This window comes from Harpia harpyja, chromosome 4 (assembly GCF_026419915.1).
Source record: "Harpia harpyja isolate bHarHar1 chromosome 4, bHarHar1 primary haplotype, whole genome shotgun sequence".
Taxonomy (NCBI): Eukaryota; Metazoa; Chordata; class Aves; order Accipitriformes; family Accipitridae; genus Harpia; species Harpia harpyja.
This window is the reverse complement of record NC_068943.1, coordinates 81,303,017-81,324,452: the sequence shown is the minus strand read 5'-3', so window position 1 is coordinate 81,324,452 and position 21,436 is coordinate 81,303,017. Positions and strand designations below refer to the sequence as shown.

The following is a 21,436-nucleotide window of genomic DNA, read 5'->3' as shown; positions in this document are numbered from 1 at the left end:
GCCCGAAGCCCCGCCCCTTGTCTGGGGTGGGCGTGGCCCGGCGCTCCTCGGCCCCGCCTCGCTTGCGCGCCGGCGGCAGGAGGGGGCGGGGCGTGCGCGCTCCCGGCAAGGCCGGCACTTCCGGGTTCCCCGGCCGGAGACGCGGAGCCGGTGAGTGGGGGAGGGGGCGGACGGGGGTGCAGGGTCGTGGGGGTCCGTGGGGTGCAGGGTGATGAGGGGTGCAGACGGGGGGTGCAGGGTGGTGCAAGCAAGGGCTGCCCCCCCCCCCCATGGCTGCTGACCCCTCCCCAGGCCTGCACCACCCCAGCAGCCACCCGGGTGCCCCCCCCAGCCGTGACAGCCCCCCCCCCAGGGCAGCCTGGCACCATGGCCCACCCATGCCAGACCCCCCACAAGCCGCCACAGACCTGTGCCGTGGCTCAGATGCTCCTTTCCGTGGGGTCCCCCTGGGTGGGGGGGTTGCTGGTGTCTGGTCCTCGATGCACTCCCTGCAGCGCTGACACCCCAGCCCTCTCGGCCTGGCTCATCCCCGTAGACCCCACGCTGGCCGGAGAGGCCGTATCCGTGCAGAGATCCCAGCAGGTGCAGGATCCTTACAGCTTTCTCTGATTTATTGTGTGTTCTGTTCTCTATAAATGACGTTTTCTCGCTTAGAACGAGTAGTTGCAAATGAGCTGTGGGTAGTTCTTGTGTCCAGCAGAAAATGCGGAGTTTAAAGAGCTGGTTTCTTGTTGCCTTACTTCCAGCGACCCCCGGTTCCTCCCCCATCAAGGGATGCGAGCTGCCCACCGCGTCAGATGGCCACTGAATCAACCAGGAAGCTCCAGCACTGGCAATCCAAAGCAACGCAAAAATCGGGAGTATAAATACAGGAACATTTTGCCTCAACACGTTGGGGGTTTCACAATCCGCTTCGCCCTTGCGCGGTGGCTCTGTCATCTGCGACGCTGGGGAAAATCAACCCCGGCTTTACCCGCAGCTCTGGCAAATTGCAGCCTGGTGCAGGAGTAGGCAACAAGCTAAAAGAAATTCTCATTTTTGAGTGTTTGAGAAACACAATCTTGCCATCAAGAGCAGTGGCTGCTTTGCCTCCCCTGGTTGCTCCTGGGGGTCCTGCTCAGTGCCGCGGCGGGCAGAAGTTGGAGGGCTTCAGCAGCAGCAACTCTTCTCCATCCACCATCAGGTTTGTCAACTGCAAGGAGGACTTTCCCATAGGGAAGAGGGTGGTGTGTTGGTCCCCATCCCTTACGCGATGCCTGTGTTCCTGTAGTGGGAATCACGGCAGTGCTGAATAACGCTGGGCTGGGCACAGAGAAGGAGCTGAAGTTGGACCGCGAGTGTCCTGCTGCTGCTGCGAGCTGGGGCTGGGCTCTAAACCTGCCCTAACCCTTGCTGAATTATTTCCGAGGGGTTTTATCCTCCAACAAGCCAATCCACTGGCCATGCCAGCTGGCTTTCCTTCTCCCGGGCTGCTTCTGCTTGGGGTCGGCTTGTCTTTTAAGTGTGGCTGGGTGTGCACGGGCTCTGGGTGGAAGGCAGAAGCTGTGTAGGAGGAGAGGGCTGTCCCGCCACCAGCCCTTGGACCCACCAGTCCATCAAAGCCCTCATTTCCCCGAGGCAGAGGGTGCCTGGCACAGCACTCGTGCTTGGAAAATGACTGGCTCCACGTCCAGGCCTTGAGTCACCGGTTCACGCCGTCGTTGTGAGCTGTTGTTTTCCGTTTGCAAAGCACGAGCGGTGACCTGCTGTTTATTTATAACTCGGAGAGCGTCGCTTGTTGGGATACCGAAGAGCCAAGCTCTGGGACAGGGTCTCTGCCTCTCCTGGCACAAGGCTTGATTCGAACAAGCCGTTCCCAAAGAATTTGGCTGTTTTGCAGCAGTTTGGTAAATAAACAACTCTGCTCTCGCACCAGCGACTCCCCTCCTCGGTAGGTTTAACCACGCCAGCTTGCTGGCTGTTTTTATTTCTCACTTGTTTTATTTTCTTTGTTTTACTCGAGCTGTTGTGATCTGCCTGCGTAGCCTCCGGGGTGGTGACTGCTGGGAAACGATGTGGGTTTTTTCTGCTGTAGATGTGCTTGTCTCTGCATTTGCACATACATCTGATGTCTTATCCATTCGAGATCACAAGGACCAGCCGTGGCTTTCCAGGATCCACCTGGAAGTGCTCCGGAGCCCTCTGGTTCCTTCTAGAGCCAGCTAGCCTGGTGCCAGGGCTGCCAGTCTGATTTCCCCATGTTTCGCTGAAGACTTGTGTTAGGTGAAATCCGCCTCAGAGCTGGTTCGTTGCACTCGTTTTTCAGGAAAATGCTGTCCCAACAGAAGCAGTGCCGTGTGGATTCGCGGCGCTGGAACAAACTGGTTGGACTGGTCGTGATGGGAGTGGAGAGTCCCATGGTGAAGGCGGCGGGTGTCCTCCTCAGCGTCTCACCTCCTGCAGACGCTGGGAGAGGTGATGCCAGCAAAGGAGCGTGTGTTTTGGGGGAATACCACTCACTTTGTAAAATCTGGATGAGGTCTTTGCGAAAACACCGCTGTTACCCCCTCCCTTGCGACCACCTGGGGATACCGGGGTGGCTGATGCCAAAAGCACAGATGGCGGGTGCAGTCCTGGAGCTGAAACACCCACGCTGCCTCTCTGGGCATGAGAAATGCCACCCTGTGCCCACAGCTTGCTCCTCCCACCCCCAGCTCTTGCACCTTGAATTTGTCTTGCGTGGGATGTGTCACTTGTTTGCAGGGTGTGTGCAGGAGGTGGTGGGGAAAGGGGCAGAGGCTGCCTGGCCCCGAGGAGCCTGAACTTCTCATATGGAGGGTGGAGATGGGAATGGCTCTCTGCGGTCCTCATCAACCACTGCTGTCACTTAGATGTTCCCTCGCTCCCCCCAAAAACCCCCAGTAGTCCTTCGAGCCTGTGAGCCAGAGGTTAACGTTCCCGTAATCACTGCACTCTCCCATTTCTGTGTTGCAACCCGAAGAGAGGAAATCTTATGACAAGTCATGGCAAAAACAGTTTCCTTTTCTTTGAAGTTGTCTGTGAATTCGGGAGACACTAAGGATCGATCTGGGGTTTGTCCCCAAAGAGCTCTTGACCTGCTGCTCTGAGCAGGACCAGCTGGTGCGGTACATGCACAGGATGCTTCGGGTCTGGGATGCTGTGGATTCAGGCTGCTCTGGGTTTAGGCTGCACGAGATTTGGGCTGCTCCGGATTTGGGCCACCACTGCATTCGGGACTGGCCGTGGCTCTGCAGGAGCTGGTCTGCAAACCATGTTTCTGCCCTGGTTTGACGGCTCATGGTGCAGGGAGAGGGGCAGGTTGAGGTTGTCAGCTCTGCTTGGGGAAAGCTCTGGAGTTTTTGTGTTGGCTTGGAAATAAAATCTGAAGTATCAATGCTATACCAAGCCCATTGTCTGCTGTGGGCATACCTAAACCCTGCAGTCAACTGCTGGGCTCTCTCCTCTATTTAGATGGCAAGTGCTTCCAACTCAAGGGAATAAATCTCCAAGCTTTCACATCCTTAGAAAGCTTTACTGTGGTAGCTGGTGCTGGAGCAGCTCTCTGACCCTTTTCAGTGCCAGGACGCTCTGTGTTTGAGCAGGGATGCAGCTGTGTGATGGGCGTCTTGCTGACAGCCATGTGCTTTGCTCACAGAGCCTCCAGGCACAGCTTGGTTTCAGCAAACGGCTCTGAAGAACAGGGCATGAGGCCAAAAGTCAGAAGTCAAAGGTCCGTTGTTGTCTGCAAAACACCCTGCAGTTGCAGATGACCCCAGCGAGGCTGCTGCTGCCTGCTCAGCTCTGGTTTTGCCAGGCTTTCCTGTAGCGGGAGGGCACTGATTTTTCTCCCACCAAAACCAGACCTGCCATCTGCACCCCCAGGAGCAGGGAGTCCTGGGTTTCGTCTACCTCTGAACGGAGCGACTGGAAACCTGATGGAGAACCTGCATCCTTCTTTCCTGTCTTCCCCGACAGCTCTGTGCCATTGGAGCGAGCACCCAGACACCTCCAAGAGGGTCCATCCCAGCTGGGTTTGGCAGCAGCATCGCTCCTCTGGCGAGTACCAGAGAGATGAGCTGCTGTCACCTCTGCGCAGGGTCTGCTGGGGAGTGACACCCCTCTGTCTGGGCCACCTTAATGCCTTTCACATGGCTTTTGAGTGCCGTCGTTCAAGCTCGCTTGCTAAATGGCTGTTTTGATGCCCTTGCTGGCACCTGGGTATTTCAGGTGATGTAGAAACAGAAGGGGAGCAGTCCCTGGCCCTGCGTGCATTGCTGCTGGCTTGACCAGCTCGATGTCTCACCCAGGTTTAGGGCTGCCTCCGGGCAGCTGCAGGGGTTAATTACTCGCTCTCGGTCTCTTGGCCATGCCCTGTTTTGCCTGAAACTCTCCTGGTCCCCGGGAAGTGTGGCGTGTTTCAATGTGGTCGTAGGTCGGTCCCAGCTTGAATCCAGCAGCAGTCTGGCCATGAGTGCTTGCAAAATGCCTCAGTGCATGATCCATGCCTCTTGCGTGATGCCGGGTGCCCTTCACATGACAGGTGAGTTAGATGTAAACCAAATGGGTGCTCAGACATGCTCCTCCTCCTTGTCCCAAAGGTGACATGTGAAGACAGTGCCCGGCGTGGGGAGCGGCAGCAGCTGAGATGCATTCGAGCCATGCCGATGACCCCAAGGAAGCCATACAGGTGAGCGAGATGTCCTGAACCTCCCCAAATAGCTCTAGTTACTCCCCAGTGCAACTCCAGTTACCGCCGGGGACGTGGTAGGACTTGTCGGTGCTGCCAGCTGGGGTTGGGCTGGTTTATAGGGGTGAAGGGTGGCTCAAGCTTTCCAGCAGAGAGGATCCTTGATGGTTTGACTCATGGGGGGGCAGGTTAAAGCAAATAGGGTGGCCATGAGTTAAATCACACCAGACTCTACCTTGGGCTTTGCCCCTCGTGGCAAGACCCAGCGTGGGGCAGGGGAAGGTGCTCAGCCCTGATACCTGGGTGAAGGAGCATTGCTGTTCTCTATATTTGGTGTTTCTTTACCCAGCTTTGGGAGTCTAAACACGTTTAATGAGCAAAGTTCAAACCCAGCGGTTCAAACTGGGTGTTTAATTCATCCCACAGCAGAATTAATTCATGCATGACAGATAAAATCATTTGCACTCTTTAATCCTGTTAGCCCACAGTTGCTGCTTGCAAGCAGGTTGCTTGTGCTAGCAGATCTGTGAAGCAGCTGGAAAACAGCCCCCGCTGCAAGGAGCGTCCCCGATACGAGCAGGGATAAGGTACACGTTCCTCCGGCTGTTTTCCTTGAACTACAGCTGCTGGAAATCTTATTTAGATGCTGAAAAAAATACCCTGGGCTGGAAATTTAATATGAGTTTGTTCAGCCAACCCAGGCTCGAGTCAAAATCCGCCCTGCCCCAGTCGCAGTGGCTGGTGCCGTTCAGCATTCTCCTTGAATGCTGCATGATTGATGCCGAAACATGAATTTGCAGTGTTTGCCAAATCCCTGCTGGGAAGTGCAACTTTCATTTTAAATAAGGTTGATTGAGACATCCGGGCTCAGCTGCGTTAGAAAAAAAAAATCCCCTCCACCAGCATAAAATTGTTAAATTCACTGAACATACTGCTTTTCAACTGATGTGAGAAAGAGGGAAGCAAAGCTGCTGGAAGGTAAAATTCCCGTGTTCCCACTTCAAAGCCCACCAAGGCTCTCTGAAGGCAGCAGCTAAAACCCCAGCTGTCCTTCCAAAAGCATCTTTTTTGGGGGAGCCCGTCCCCAGCAGCACCCGTGGGTTAATCAACACAGACGAGCTGCTGAGAGCGAGATCGATGACTTTGATTTCTGCTGGCAGGACTCATTAGCACGTCACATGCTGCTTGGGCTGTTCTGCACAAGTTCAAGTGGTATTGCAGCCCTTATTACGGGTTACCTCCTTTGAAATTCTCGTTTCTCAATCGTGCTTATTTAATCCCTGTGTTTCCCCCGAGCAAGCGCCTGGAAAGAGCTGATTTCTTTTTCTCCCCATCCTCTTAAGCAATTTGGTGTCTGCAGAGGAAGCACCGCACGCTGTAAAGGCAACCCCAGCAACCCAGTGGGCTCTGAAACACCAACTAAAATTGCATATATTACTCATTTGAAAAAAAAAAAAGCCAGATGAACTGTGCTGCCAAGAGCATGAGTCCCCAGCTTGACTGGTTCAGCTATGGTGCTCCCTAACAGCCACTGCGAAGCATGTGGATGAAGTAGAAGTCATGTGGTGCTTTGCTCTGGATGAGCCTTGCACTTTTTGAGCCCTTTTATATGAAATCTTTCCTAATACTTATTTTTTTATAATGCAAGCATGTACTTCCTGTCTTGCAGCTGATCAAGAAGCAACTGGTGAATGCCATCAAGGCGTTGCAGAAGCAGTACGTGACCTCGGATGCCATTGTGACCAGCGACGATGGGAATGCGAACACCCTCTGCAGCGCCCTGGAAGCTGTCTTTGTGCACGGGCTGAAGGCGAAGCATATAAAGGCAGAGAGTGGAGGGAAAGGGAAGAAAACAGGAGGTCGGGGACCGCTTCCCCAGCCGGTCTTCTGGGGTCTGCTGAAGAGCATCACCCATCGGTGAGTGCCCGTCCCTGCCCAAACGTGTTTGCACGCTCAGGTTTATCCCCTCTCTTTGGTGCAAAAGCCACAAAATTCAGGGAACGGTGAACGGGAGGGTGGCTCGATGGAAAGATACATCTCTACCCTGTCCTGTGTGCTCGATCCCTTCAGTCGGAGGGAGAGATGCTCTCCTGAGGTGTCTCAGGGGGCTGAGGCTGCCTGGGACTGCTGGGAGATACAGGTAGGAGAGCAAAGCCCCTGCAATGCCAAGCGATGTGGGGCTGGGCACCCAGCACAGCCCCTCTCAGCGTGTGCAAGGGGTAAAGTGCCATTAGGCGTGAGCCGATGTCCCCATACAGTTAAGGAATGAAACGCTGCTGCCAGCTTAGGGCACACTGCTTTCTTATTTATTTTTGGGTGCCAGGCTGTATACGGGGACTCATCCCCAGTGGGACCCCAGTGATCACACTGACATACGATAGCAGCAGGTTATGGGATGCATGGCACAGGGGTCTGGTCTCGCTTCTGGCCTGGATCTGCTGGGAATGGTTGGCCTCCATTTCCCCATGTCCCAATCAACCTTTGAGGAGGTCTCGCCTGGGTAACTATCATTATTTGCTGGGGTTTTTCTGAGCCACTCCCTAAGCAGAGTCCTCCCACAGTAAATAACAGCCCCCACACAAATAGTTTTGAAAGCCTCATTCAACTCCATCACCGACTCTTAAATTATGAAAGAGCTGATGAAAATAACTCTTTCACATGCTACAGGAGATATTTTTGTGCCCTTTGAAGGTTTTTTCTTCTTTTTTGAGAGACAGATTAAAAAAAATCTTACAAAACTTTTGCTGGTTTTTGTAGCGTCTGCAGCGCCGACATGAGCTGGGACCAGGGAGGATTAGGGAGCGTGGTGTCGCTGTTGGATTTTAGGGGAGAACAGTTGAAGTCAGGAGGCTGAGATTGCTTGAGGAGCTCAACCTGACCCACTCTTTTTTTTGGGCTGCCGCAGCCATTTTCACTGTGTTTTGGCTGATTTTAAATTTGAAGCTAGGATTTAGACACACAGTTGTCACCAAGGAGTATCCAGCCAGAGCAAGACCCACAAATGTGCAGGGACAGTGGGAATTTCCCCCTCTGCATCCTCGGTCCAGGGTGAGTGATGTGTGGGAGATGCCTCCAGCCAGAGAGAGGAGGAGCACCGAGAGGCACCCCAGGGATGCTTGGGGTTGTTACCAATATGTTTAGCTTTGGGGCATTCGGGAACTCTTTTTTCTCCATGGGAAACCATGTTTTCCATGAAGGAAAGAAATTTTCCACAGCCTTTTTTGTCCCAACTCCTAAACTTCCCATAGCAGAGCAGGTTGGGCAGTTTGTGATGGAGGATCTTCCCCTCCAGCACCCCATGATGGACCAAAAACAGAGCCGCTTACGTCCTTTTCTGTTCTTTCTCTGCCTTTCCTCAGAAATATTGTCTTGGAACTGGAACAACTCATCTTTATCAATACAGACGTCGGCCGCTGCCGAGCCTGGCTGAGGCTGGCTTTGAACGATGGCCTCATGGAGTGTTATTTGAAGCTGCTGCTGCGGGAGAGGTCCCGGCTGCCCGAATACTACCAAGCGACCGCTCTGCTCTTAGATGCCGAAGAGTGCGAGTTTCTCCTTTGCTACTTGCAGGGCTTATCATCCTTAACCTTTGAGCTCTCCTATAAATCAGCAGTTTTGAACGAGTGGACTATCACCCCTTTGTCCCTGTCGGGTCTGTGCCCTGTTTCGGAGCTGCTGGAGCCCCTCACGTCCTCGACATCCGAACCCCACAGAAAAGCATCGCTGGGTTCGATCTCCCAGTCATCAGGGTCGGACGAGATCGAGATTCAACCCTCCGTCCTACCCATCAGCAAAGCCAGCAGCAAAATCAAACTCACGTCGTCCTCGTTGAGCCTTAACACCACGAGCTCATCCCAGCTCTCCTCCAGCCTGGGCTCTGACAGCATCCTCCCAGCTCACTGTGCCCGCAGTCCCGAGCGGAGTGAGGAGCCGCTCTCCTGCGACTCCGACCTGGGGACGGCCACTGCTGAGGACCTGGACAGGTCGCTGCAAGAGTGAGTCTTTTTCCAGATCTCCTCTTCAAAGGGATTTTCAACCCTCTCCTGGGTTCTCATTTATTTTCTCTCTATAAGCAGGAAAGCTTTATCCTCTGTTTTTCTTTAACAAGCTGGTTTTTTCCTCCTGGAAAGAGCCTGAAAGGTAAAAAGAAACACTCAGCACAGCTTGCTGGGACCCTGCTACCATGGCAAATGAGCTCCTGGCCACTGAAGTGTGTGTCTGTCCTCTTTACCAGGGCAGAAACATCAGAAAAATGCTGCTCCCTGGTTTCAGGAATGTCACATCTCCCTGGCGTATGCTGGGGGATGCTTCGGGGCTTTCTGTTGGGGGAAAGAAATTACTTTGGTCGCAGGAAAGGGTTATAATTTGCAGTTTCGGCAGCTAATTTAGAGGGAGGTTGTTGGTTTGTCATCCTCGTGATTTATTTCTGCCAAACACCCAGCACAAAGATTTCCAGCGGGTTATATAAGCTCTGAGTAATCAGTAAATATTTTCCCTGCCACCTTCAAAGGCTCTGAAGGAGCCTAGCTTCGGGGTGCTGGTTGGCGAAGGCACCCACTTCTTGGTAAGGGTCTTCAAGAGGGTTTAGAGCTGCAGTCTGTTCTTCCCCATTGGTAATGGCATCATTACCTGCTTCGAGGATTTTGCATCTTGTGATGATCCTGGAAGAACCTTCCTTGATTGGATTAAACTCGTGATGGAAAGACGTCGTTTTGAATTTTAATCTTCGGCTGGTTTAACTCGATCTAGCTGGTGGCGAAGCAGGGGCATGGGAACAGCATCTCGTCTGGCCAGGCTCCACTAATAATTGCTTGTTAACGGTTATGAAAACATTTGAAATTTGGCACACAGTTCGTGGCTGGATGTGTGTCCGGGAGCTGTACGTGGGGCTGGGGCTGTGGGGAGCACCCAGCACTCTCCCTGCATGAGGAGATGTCCATCAGAGGCAAATTAAACCCCATTCATCTGCATAGTTAGGAAGTGCCTCCTTTGCAGGCATGGTCCTTGCCTGCAGTGGGACTGACTGCAGCTCTGTAGGGCACATATCACATGTTTTTCTGTTAGCATGATTGGTGCCACGGGGTTTTTTTGCAGCTGTACAGTGCTGCCAGCCTGCAGATGACAAGCAGTGATACTGAGGTCTTTTTCTAGGTAGTTATAATTAGCAATAACTGGTTTTTTTATAGGTTCTGGTTAACATAGCTACGTTCAAACTGGTCACTTTTCTGTTTCAAGGGTGTTGTCCGAGTTCAGCAAAGCCAAGCTAAGCCTGGAAGCCCCAGAGGGACCGCTGGCCCCAAGCGTGCTAGGCTGCTCCCCGCAGCAGCCCGTCTGTCCCCCAGACACATCGCCCGTCCCCCCAGCACCATCCCACAGAGCTCACCAGCAACCACCTCCCGACGCTGACAGTACAGGCTCTGCTCAGACGGGCAACGTGGTCACTGCCAGTGATGGGGATGGAGATGCAGCACCACAAGCCAGCAGCACGGCCGGCGTTTCGGCCACGCGGCGTGGCAGTCCAAGCAGAGGAGAGACAGGCAGAAGCGGCACAGTCGGTGGCAGCGAGACAAGCCAAGCAGTCCGCAGCCCAACGGCTGAATACCTCCTTTCTCCACTGCTGGGTTGTCCGGTAGGTGTTACAGCTTGCTTGCTATCGATCTCCTTGTTTTTATGCTTCCTGACCAGCAGATCTAATGGAAAAGGAAAATAAAACTGCTAACAGCTTCTGAGTAGCCACTAGTTTCTCCAAACTCTCACCTTCTGTGCTGCTTCCACTCTTCTGACAGCGAGTTGGGTGTAAGTGATGCTCCCTGCTCCATGAGCATCTTCCCGGACCCTGGGGAGCTGTGTCCATGCAGCTGCCCTGGGAGAAATTGGGTCAAAGTTGGTATTTCCTGGTAAAAGAGGCACCAAAGCTTTTGAAACCCTGCCTGGCCTGCCACTCATCCCTCACCAAGAGCGGCTGCAACAGGAAGTTTTTGGTTTTGTTAACGATATCTGGAGGGTGATGAGCTCTTGCACAAATCTGGCCATAGGCTGTGTGCAAGCCAATAAAACAGCCTGAGAGTCGAGTTTCTCATAGGGACTTTTCTTCATTTATGGTCCACTTAAGAGGAGGGAAAAGGGTTGACTGGATGGGAAACAAATTACAGTTTTCCAGTGGAAAAATATTCACGCAGCACATCTGTTCTCAGAGCAGGATGGCATCCCTGGTGCTTAGGCTAGCTTAAGCAGTGGCGGATTTCCCCTGCTGCCGCTAAGGAGTTGATGCACTTGCTTTTGCTTTTAGGAAACTCTTTGAACAGCCCTGTCCTCTGTCTAATTTGTTACTGACTTTTCCATCCTGGTTCCCATTGTTTCCATCCTGATTCCCATCATTTCCATCCTGGCGAGGTTAGGATATACTTCATACCCCCCCAAACAGTTTCTCTTTTTGGTCTCTGCTCCTTTCAGCTCCCTCCCAGTTATCCCATTTCCGCTGCTTCCTCATGGCATTGGGCCAGTTTGACCTAATCTATGTATAACATACGGTGTCAACAGGAAATTCCCCCCTGCTTTCGCATGACTCACAGAGCAACCTGCGTTCCTGGTCCTGGAGTAAGCCGAGCCTGCTTGTACATTGGGAACTATGCTGCAAGCCACCCATGATCCTTGCTGCAGGGTGGTGACAGCTCTTCTGCTGTCGTTTAGTTTGTTATTCAGAATAAAAGGCTCTTGGAAAGCAGGGTAGGGTAATTGAGAGGTCATTCCCGGTGGGATGAAGCCCTGGAAGGGATGCTCTGGGTCTAGGGAAGCTGCTCCCTTTTGCCAAGGCACTGAGCTGGGTCATGTTTTGCTCCTGGTATTTGTTTGGGGACCTTGTCCCAGAACCTCACTCCATTCTTGTAGCCAGAAAAACTCCTAGAGAAGTTAACAGCCATGATTTCTTTCAGCTTAATGAGTTTTATTCTGCTTGTGTGTCTCATCCCCTCCTGACGTACGGAAACAAAGGTCTTCTCTGCCTTCTCTGCCTTGATTTTTGCCTGTACTGGTCAGGCCTGGTGTTTGTAGCATCTGCTTTTAAGCTGTAGGTCTCTGTTTCATCCTAGACATCTTCTCTGTACCTCTCCCCATCTCTGTTCTTCCTGGAATGAGGATGGTACTGGTACTCCAGGCGAGCTCCTACCCTTCCATCACAGAGCTGGTTTTTCACCTTCTACCAGAAATACTTCATGGACCAAATATCTCGTATGTGGTTACTGCAGGGAATGTGCTCTCCCTCTCAGCCCCTCGATGATTTTAAGGGGAGAGAACTGATCAATTTTGGACTTTATAATCCCACCAGTATATAATCCCAGTATTTGCCAGCTGCCGACAGAGTCTTGTGGAGCGTTCCCTGATCAGAGGGAGCTGGGGAGCCATCCGTGTGGGAATGGCGTGCATCACTGCGTGGGATTCAGTCTGAGTGGGAACAGCCCCCGTGGAGCGGTCATTGAGGGTGTGCATGTTTGAGGGACACAGGATGTTCAATAGGTTCAATAATTTTTTTTTTTTTTTTTTTAAACAGAAAAGAAAGAGCTGGATCTCAGAAGATGATTTCTACAGACCTTCTCCAGGAGAGAGCAGCGAAAGCACAGCCAACACCAATGGCTTTGGGCCAGAGGGGGCTGGCGAGGGTCTGGCCCCAGGGCTCATTAGCGCTCTTGACTTGGAAAGGCTGTCAGTGCCATCCTTGGAGAGCGGGAAACCCAAAATGTCACCCGAACGGGAACAAAAGGGCTTCAGCGTTGTGCATCGCAGGCAGATGGGTACATGCTGCCCTCCCCTCTCCTGCTTTCACGGAGCACTGGGCAGTGCTCAGGATCTGGGGGGGTTGTTTCAGGTGGTGGGCTGTTCGGGAAGCAGCCGTTTGCCATAGCTGAGCTGATGGCAGCACTAAAAGCTCCAGAAGGCAGTGGAGCAGCTTCCCTTGGCATTGCTGAGCCCACGATGGCTCTGGTGGGAAGCGTTTTAGGAGGAGAGGAGGTACTCTGGGTGCCTCTGTCCCCATGTCTCTGTCCACCCTGTGGGACACGTTTCCTTTATGCCGTCCCACTTGTTCTCAGCCTCAAAACCGAAATGCAGGTGGTGGACAGATGATGGAGACCAAGGTCCTGTAAACTTGTGCCCCATCCCACTGTCCACCAGGACCGGCTCTCAAAGCTGTGATGCCTCTGGTTGCTCGCTGTGAGCAGCCCATTGGCTTTTCTCTCTCCACTGGCTTCCCCTTCTTTGGTTAAACTGAGACATCTGCTTTTGCCCCAGGTCTTTCCAACCCTTTCCGAGGGCTCCTGAAGCTGGGCAGTCTGGAGCGGAGAGGAGCCATGGGGATATGGAAGGAGTTTTCCTGCGAGCTGTCGCCACTGGAGCTCCGGCTCTTCTTGGACCACGAGGACCGCATCTGTGTTGAGAGCTATTCCCTGCTGCGGTGCGAGTCACTGGCGCTGACGCACTCGGACGGCCGTTTTGAGCTGGTTTTCCTGGGGAAAAAACTCTACCTACGAGCTCCTTCTCGAGATGAGGCCGAGGACTGGTTGGACAGGATCCGTGAGGCGCTGCAGAAGTGCCGGCCTCAGCTGGAGGAGGAGGAGTGGGAGACGCTGGAGTATCCAGAAGACGGTGGCGAAGGCCAGCCTATCCAGAGTGACTCCACTGCTCTTCTCCAGTACAGTGACGTGCCTGGGAACAGCTTTGACTGGACTCCAGCTCACGAACCAGAGCTGGATGCAATAAAAGAGGCTGTTCTGTACGTGGACATGGACAAAACCTGGGTCCCTTTTATTTTTTCCCTGTCTCTAGAGACTTTAAAGTGCTTTAAAGTCAGGAACAACGACAAAATTTTAAGCAACAGTTACGGTATAGAGACCATCCAGGACATCCTTCCAGACACGAGCCTCGGGGGACCTGCGTTCTTCAAGGTGATTACCTCCAAAGCTGTCCTGAAGCTGCAGGCTGAGAACGCAGAAGAAGCGGCCTCGTGGAGGGAGTTGGTCCGAGGGGTGCTCATGTCTTACCTGGAGAGCGCGGAGGAGGCGCTGACTCTGGGTGGCAGCTTGGACGGGCACTCCCAGGTCATCCTGAAGAACATCGTGAAGGAAAACGGCTTCTTGTTGCAATACCTGGTGGCCATCCCCATGGAGAAGGGTCTGGACTCGCAGAGCTTCATCTGTGCAGGTATACGTTGGCTTGTCCAAAACCAAGAAACCCAGCTCTGTTTTGGAGGATGATGTTGTGTTAATGAGGTGACATCAAATTAGAGATGCCCTGAGTCCTGCCAACCCATTGCAGGCCAGCTGCTGGTTTCCCCATCCAAACCCCATGTAGTACCAAAGCCCCTCGGTGGGGTTTCACATCCCCAGTCAGTGGCACCTTTGGTAGTCTGTGTGCACAGGGTGAGTCCCCCCATGCTGAATCCACATTCCACCCCAGGACAGGTCCAACTGGGCTGCTACTGGGCTCCTGTTTAAGATGCTTATGCTATAGACAGTGGGGGTCTTGCCTTGAAGGCAACCTTAGATGGACCAAGAGGCCCAGGACTCTCTTCCTGGGCATTTTGTGGCCCCAACCTGCCGGGAAAGTGCAATCAAGAGCAAATGCTGTTTTTCCAGTAACGCAGCACAGGAGCGAATATTGTGATGGGTGTGACAAGCTGATTTTGCAAAACATTCATTTAACCTTCCACTAACACCTCTCGGCATGCGGGGCAATGCTGGTTTAATAGGATAACACTCACTGACCTCCACGGGAGGTATAATTTGTTCTTTACCTTGGTAAGTTAATTAAACTTCAGATTTCTCTCCTGCTTCAGTTGTATTTCTTGTACCCTCCAGCAGGTTTTTTTTTCTTTTAATCTCTCTTCTTTTTTTTTTTCATATATATTTTCTATTCTATTTGGTCTCTACCTTCCCCTCCAGGGTCTGTCCTGCATCTTCCACCTAGCAACAGATGGAAGCAGCAAGCCAAAAAGACAAATTCCCAGTTTTTATGTGTAGGTTTTCTTAGGAGGCTGCCTGCCCTGCTTTCACTTCCCTCCCAGCCTGACACCCAAGCCTGGCACAGGAGATGTCAGGGCATAATGAGTGATAAAAGCTTCTTTTTATTATTAATTCAGAGCGCAACACCTGACTTCCATGAATTTTTTTTGAGATGTGCTCCAGCTACCCCAAAGCATGAAGGATGGGGTGGTAAAGCCTTCCTTGAGGATAGCAGAGGTTCGCTTATGCTTGATGATGTATTTTAGAGAACTGAACCCATTAAAAATAGCACGAAGGGTTTTCCTGCCTTCCCGACTCCAAATAAGATGCGCTTGCTTTTCAAGTTGCTATAAAAACCCTGCATATTTCCCCCGAGACCCGAGCTGGGTTCCTCCTGGGTTACCCACCGCTATAATAAAAGCTTTTTTTTGGCTTAATCCATCCTGACCGCATCCCTTGCAGACGAGGTTTTGGTACCCTGCGGTGGCAGCGGGAAAGAGAAAGACGGAGTGAAGGCAAAATGGGGCAAAGTTACTGGTGGAGGTGATGGGGCAGGCAGGTGGGCTTTAGGTTCTTCCCTAAACCACTGGGGTGTTTCCAGAATTCACTTTTCCTAAAAAAAAAAAAAAAAAAGAAACAATTTAACCACTTGATGGATAAAAGTGGGTCCAGGCATAGTGCAGACTTCTTTGGACCATCATGGTCTTAAATCACAGCTCCTCGCCTGCAGGGAAGGGCTGGGGACCTCTCACCAAACATCCTACACATGCTTTAGCTGCTCTCCAACCCTTCCAAAAACTTTCTTTCCCCATTTACCCCCTCCCAAAAGTTTCTCCCCCCATCCTGATGGTGATGGGAACGGGCTCTTGGGGCAGCACAGGTCCCCTCTCATCGCCTCCTCTCTGCTCCCTGCAGGCTGCTCCAGGCAGATCGGCTTCTCCTTCACCAAGCCCAAGCTCTGCGCTTTCTCTGGTCTCTACTATTGCGACAGCTGCCACCGGGATGATGAGACGGTGATTCCCTCGCGCCTCATCCACAACTGGGATCTGACAAAACGAGGAGTAAGTCCAGGCTCTCGGTTGGTGCAGGGAGCAGGAAAATGCTCCTGCATCTGCCTACGCTTCCTGAAGGTCCATCTGAATGTTTCCACCATCAGCAGAGGTGGAGATGTCCACGCTACACCTTGCTCCGAGCCTCCTGGGCTGCTCCTCAGTGCATGCCTGCCTCTTGCCTCTCTCTGCCCCAGGTTTGCCGGCAGGCTTTGAAGTTCCTCACCCAGATCCGTAACCAGCCGCTGATTGACCTGAAGCTGGTCAATGAGAGCCTCTACGACCATGTGGAGAGGATGGGACGGATCCGCCGGAGCAGGGAACAGCTGAAGCTGCTGGGAGATTATCTCATCATGTGCCGCAGTGGGGCCCTGAAGGAGCTGAGCAAGCGGTGAGGTCCCTCTGTGGGTGACGTTACCCCTGCATCCCCCTCTTTGCACCTCAGTGGTCTCCTGGTCCTCCTCATCGCTCGCTGTTGGAGCAGGGAGTGATGCTGCTGAGGCATGGGCTGGTTTTTAGCTCCATGTCCTCTGCTATAAGGAGTTTATCCATCTGTTGGCTGTGTCGACACATTGAGATGTGACTCAGGAAACACCTTCCTGACTGAGGAGCTTCTGGCTGGACAGGAAACACCTGGGAAAATAGATGAGAGATTTATTTTCTTTTTCCCCGCTTTGAAATGCTTTCACACGATTTCCAATGGCAGGATTTGGGATGTGTGGCACAATGCAAAAATCAGTCTGCAGTGATTTTCTTCAAGAGTCTGCATCATCCAAGCTCCCCCTTGCTCCAAAGCTGTTGAAGATGTGGTGGAAACCATCTACCATCTTCTTCTCTGTGCTTCTTTGCAGGCTTGATCATAGGCACTACCTCTTGGAGTGTTCCCACAAATACAGTGTCACTGACCTGAGGCAGGTGAGAGCTTTTTGCGTGGTCATAGGGGTTTTGGTGGTGAAAGCATCCCAGTTTGTCGAGCACGGCACTTCATCATCATCAGTAGAAGGTTTCAAATAGCTTTTGCCTTGCTCTTATCCATCATGTGCACTCTGCAAGCTTGCACGTCAGCTTAAAGGCAAATAATTGCCTTTATTTTAATTTGTCAAAATAATTGGCACAATCCTGTATCTTCTGAGAAGTACAGAGATCACACAAGATAAACTGCTTCACCTCTATTTAAGCCAGCATTGCTGCTAGTGCATCTCCATGCAAACTTGTATCTATTGCAAATAATGGAGGTGATGGGTGGTTGGATTTCACTTTGACTCCAAAGCCAGGAGCCCCATCCTGGCAGGTTGTGGGTGCTGCTGTGAGCTCTCTGGGGTCCTGTTGCGACCCAGGCACGTGAGTTTTGGGTTGTTTTTGGAGGACAGCCTTGTCTTCACATAGCAGCTCAAAGAATGGGTGTATAATGTGGATTTGCACAGTGCAAACAGGGTGGGAGACAGGCTCCACACCTGCCTGACTTATCTCTGCCCCTCAGATAGCCGACGGCGTCTTTGAGACCTTCCTGCAGTCTCTGCTCCAGTTTGCTTCCCATCACGTCTACAACTGCGACCTGTGCACCCAGCGCGGCTTCATCTGCCAGATCTGCAACAGCAGCGACATCATTTTTCCGTTCGAATTTGACACTACCACCAGGTGAGCAACGTCTCTGTCACGTCCCACTGCTGCGAGGCCACCCAAGCTTATGGCCTGGCTTTTCCCAGGAGCCTGGACCATCCCCTGGGTCCCTCTCGGGGGCTCTCCGCTTTCTAGGCATGTAGCCCTGGGGTGGCCCGGTAATAGCTCTGAGCTGGTTGTGCATCCTCATGGTACCCATCAGCCCCAAGATGATCCGAACCAAAACTGGGCTGTTTGGGGCAGGAGAGGACCATCCTCACAGAGCTGAGATGTCACCAAGCGAGGTGGCTTTGCAGATTGAACATGCAGAGCCAGCCAGCACCTTGCTGTCAGCCTGCAAAAGCCTCGCTGGGTGCTGGGTCCCGGAGCAACAGAGGGGCTGGGGGGAGGAGGAGGATGATGAAGGTGCTGTGTGCCCCTGCCTCGCTCACCTAGCCAACACATCTCCCATTCAAATTCAGTCTGGCCCCTTCCAGGGATTGCAGGAGGGAAGGAAAAGCAGCAGTGGGACTGTTCGTACACCCCTCTACAACCAAGGAGGGGAGGAAGGACACACGGACACAGATTTGGAGATAAATGGTGGGCAGCCCTGTGGGATGTGCTGGGGAGAGGCTGGGGATGTTCCCAGCAGGACAGGAGGGACACTGGCTTTCATCTGGGTTTTTTCTCCTGCCTGCGGAGCTCGCATCCTTTGCAGGCAGGGTCCTTGCCTGCAGTGAGGTCGACTGCTGCACAGGGTTCAGCAGCTGAGCAGATGTTGAAATCGGATGGGTGTGTTAGAAGGGGAGTATTTATCTCCAGCAGCAAGGTTTTCTAAAGAAATCAATATCAAAACATTCCAGCCCAGGAGCATGGTCCATCCATCGTAGGTGGAGAGAGATCTACATCTCAGTGGTTATTTGGCAATGAGTATAATCCTGGCAGAGAAGTTTAACAGGCTGATGGTCTGCATGGTATTGCTTTGCCTGGGAGTCCCTAAAAGCGAGCAGCAACATCCAGAAGCTGCAGAAAATGCCAACAAAACCAGGATCCTTGGGTACCCCGTGTGTTACGTGGTTGCAAATATTTCCAGGGTGGCTGAGCTGGATTGCTCACTCACCTTCCTTGCCACAGGGGCAGCCATCATGCTTGTTATCGAGGTCAACATCCCCAGGGGACGGATTTTCCCTAGAAAAAGAGCATGCGGGCTCTGGAAAGATCAAGTACACTGGGCTGAGCTCTGCTGGCAGCCAGCCGGAGGTCTCATGTCTTGTAAAGCCGGGCTCTGAAGTTTGTTGACCTCCTTTTTTTTTTTTTCTTCCTGGCGGAGGAGGTTGTGCAGCAGGAAAGCAGCTCGACCAACATCCTCGCCAAGCTAAACCCAGCTTCCTGCCCCTCTGCCTGCCCTGGGGGACAGCCAGCTGCTGGGGTCACACCGTCACTCGCTGCAGGATGCGTCTGAAACGCCTCCTAACAATAAACCCAGCAGAGCACGGGACATTCTCCTTTTCACAGCAGCGGTGGCCGCTTCCTGCAGCCGTTGCTCTGTCAGGTGGAGGCAGGAGATGCCGCCTTTTGGCTGCTGCTCGCTCAGAAACATGCAGGGTAAAAACCAACCCCTGGTTTTGCAAATCCCCCTGCGCTCAGGGAGGAGCTGCCACCGCTGCTAATCCCGAGAAGCCGCGTGAAAATACATTCCGCTGGGAAAATGCACAGCGCCAGGCAGCAACCCCCCATCCTGTCTATCCGTGCATGAGCCTTTTCCGTATCTTGAGTAACTCGGAGTTTGCGGGCGCCTGTCAGGAGCAGGAGTTGACTCAGGGTGCGATATGTCATGGTCCCTTGCCTGGCATGCTGCTGGGCATTTCTCTGCTCCCCTCTCCACTCGTCCTTTGGGAAATTAAGGTATTCAGTGGTATTCACACATCGATTGTGCACCAGGTATTTGCACTTGAGGGCATTTAAAAAATAATCTAGCTGACCCGCTGGCATGTGGATGGGCTGCATTTTGCTGCTGCTGGCGAGGTGGGGAATCATGACCGGGAAAAAGTGAGCTCAGCCTTCGTAGCATGGACTTTTCTGTTGACTCAAGATAATTAGTGAACGCCCCTCGCAGAGCTGGGTGTCTCCTCCCTGCCGCCCCACGCAAGGTATCATTTGTGGCTGTTTACATTCCTGCTGCGGCGCTGAGCCAGAGCAGGGAGGTCCCAGGCGGGTGCTGGTGAGACCTCCCTGGAGCTGGACGGCTCAAAGGCAACGCCATCCCCGGCTGCCTGTCCCTTTCCTTGTGGCTCTGATGTCCCCAAGCAGCGTCTCTGCCATGTGCGGGTCCCGCAGTCAGGGTTGGGGGTCTCCTGGCTGAACCCCAGCCCGGCAAGCAGAGGGTCCGAGCTCTGGCACTGAGCTGCATCCTGTCCCCGCCGGTGATGCAACCCCAGACGGGCTCTCGCCGCCCTGCACCATCACAGGGTTTGGCGTCTCAGCCTTGAAACTTTGCTCTTGTGCTGTCACTGCTCCGAAAGCAAGATGCAAACCTCACTCAACATCTCCCTCTTTCATCTGCAACAAAACATCGGTGTGCTGGCAGCTGCTCGCAACGCTCTTTCCGGGCGAGCTGCTGCTTTTGCTCTCAGCTTGCTGGAGGTGGATCTTTTACTGGAGTAGTTACTGCTCCTGCTAGCAAGGTTCATCTTGAGTCAGAGATGGCTCTCGCTGGGGTCAGGGGTCTTTGCTCAGCAAGTGCTCGGAGGAAACAGAGGCAAGGATGTGTCCCCAGGTCTGGTTTGGTGGGGAGAAGTTCAGTCTTTGCTCTAATGTTACCAACACGGTGGGTTGTTTGGTTTTTTTTTTTCCCCGCTTGGTTTCTCCTAGGTGCAGCGAATGCAAAACCGTCTTCCACCGGGACTGCCAAGCCAGCGCCAAGTCGTGCCCCCGCTGTGAGCGCCGGCAGAGGTACCAGCGAAAACTGGAGGCGGAGGCCAGCATGGAGCTAAGCCTTTAGCATCCAGGGATCGACCTCGACGCTGCCCTTGCCTTCTCATCCAGCCGGACTAGTGCTGAGGGGAAGGGCCTGGTGGGAGGTGCAGAGACCCCCCCCTCCTGCCCAGGAGTTGATGCTGCGCCTGGCCCTTCCCTGGGGACAGGGAGCTGGTGGTGCTGGGTGACGTGGTGTGGGTGCTTCTGCCCCACGGAAGGACCCTCTGCCCACCCAGGGCTGAGCAAGGGGGGCTGGAAAGGTCCGTCACGCTAAGCCAGTGCTGCTCGGGGATGCTCCCAGTCGCCCTCCTGGTGCCAACTTGGTATGTCCCCTCCTGGTGGAAACCCAGCAGCTTTCCAGGGTGTAAATCAGGATTTCCAATCAAGGGTGTGGATAACTGACATTGATTAAAGCTCTAGTTTTTTAGGATGTTCGATACTGAAAAAACGGTATTTTTTTACGTGGGGGTTTTGCACAAGCTGGCCTGCGCCAGGGAGGTGACGGCAGCCGCACGGGAGGGGACAAAGTGACACTTGTGCCTTTAGGGACCTGCGCGTCCCCAGGGGACCACGGGTGCCAGCCGAGCATCTCCCGCTCGGAGAGCCCGTCCATCACCGTGGCCTCTGGGAAGAGAGGGGAGAGAAGAGCTGGGCTGCTCCTTTTGGCCTGCTGCTTTTAATCCTCGGAAGAAATTTTATTTTCCTTTCACCTGTCCCCATGCAAAAATAATTAAAGTTTATTTAATGACGAGCGAAGCTGTCTTTGGGGTTTGCTTCTCCGCAGCGGGTGCCAAATCACAGGTGCCAACCTGACACTATGTCTCTCTGGGAGGAGGGTTGGGGACAGGGATGCTCCCTGTCCTCCATCTTCCCTGCCTGTCCCCCATCCTCCTGGCCCATACTCTGGGATTTTGCAGGGTGGTTGCGGGACCCTTCCCCATTCTCCCTGCCCCATTTTCCTTCCCACCTGCTCCCCACTGGTGTTGGCATCTCCAGTTCTTTTCCCTACCATCCCGCTCCCGGTGCTGGGAGGGTTTGGGGTGCACCCACCAGCACAGGGACCCCAGTGGGACTCCCTGGGGGGGGGGGGGGGGGGGGGGGGAGGCACAAAAGCCAGGGAAGCCACGCTCCCG

The 21,436-nt window shown here is 53.3% G+C and overlaps 1 protein-coding gene across 2 annotated transcripts; it reads left to right on the top strand.

Moving 5' to 3' along the window:
- Positions 1-39: 39 nt before the first annotated feature.
- On the top strand, positions 40-21,054 carry PLEKHM1 (pleckstrin homology and RUN domain containing M1). 2 transcript variants are annotated; one of them, XM_052785032.1, is made up of 13 exons: positions 40-150; positions 747-1,183; positions 4,599-4,687; positions 6,357-6,604; positions 8,047-8,682; positions 9,923-10,316; positions 12,234-12,474; positions 12,971-13,879; positions 15,595-15,740; positions 15,926-16,119; positions 16,580-16,643; positions 17,209-17,366; positions 20,199-21,054. In XM_052785032.1, exons 3-13 carry the CDS (start codon positions 4,646-4,648, stop codon positions 20,326-20,328), a joined length of 3,162 nt encoding a protein of 1,053 aa, XP_052640992.1. In that variant the 5' UTR covers positions 40-150; positions 747-1,183; positions 4,599-4,645; the 3' UTR covers positions 20,329-21,054. The 2 variants fall into 2 exon arrangements, with proteins under 2 accessions (XP_052640992.1, XP_052640991.1); XM_052785031.1 differs by having other exon boundaries at positions 747-1,930.
- The last annotated feature ends 382 nt before the right edge of the window (positions 21,055-21,436 follow it).

Coding starts and splice junctions, on each gene's coding strand:
- PLEKHM1 (XM_052785032.1), top strand. CDS start 4,646: ATGCATTCGAGCCATGCCGATGACCCCAAGGAAGCCATACAG. Junction 6,605..8,046: donor CTGAAGAGCATCACCCATCG/GTGAGTGCCCGT, acceptor GCCTTTCCTCAG/AAATATTGTCTTGGAACTGG. Junction 8,683..9,922: donor CTGGACAGGTCGCTGCAAGA/GTGAGTCTTTTT, acceptor TTCTGTTTCAAG/GGTGTTGTCCGAGTTCAGCA.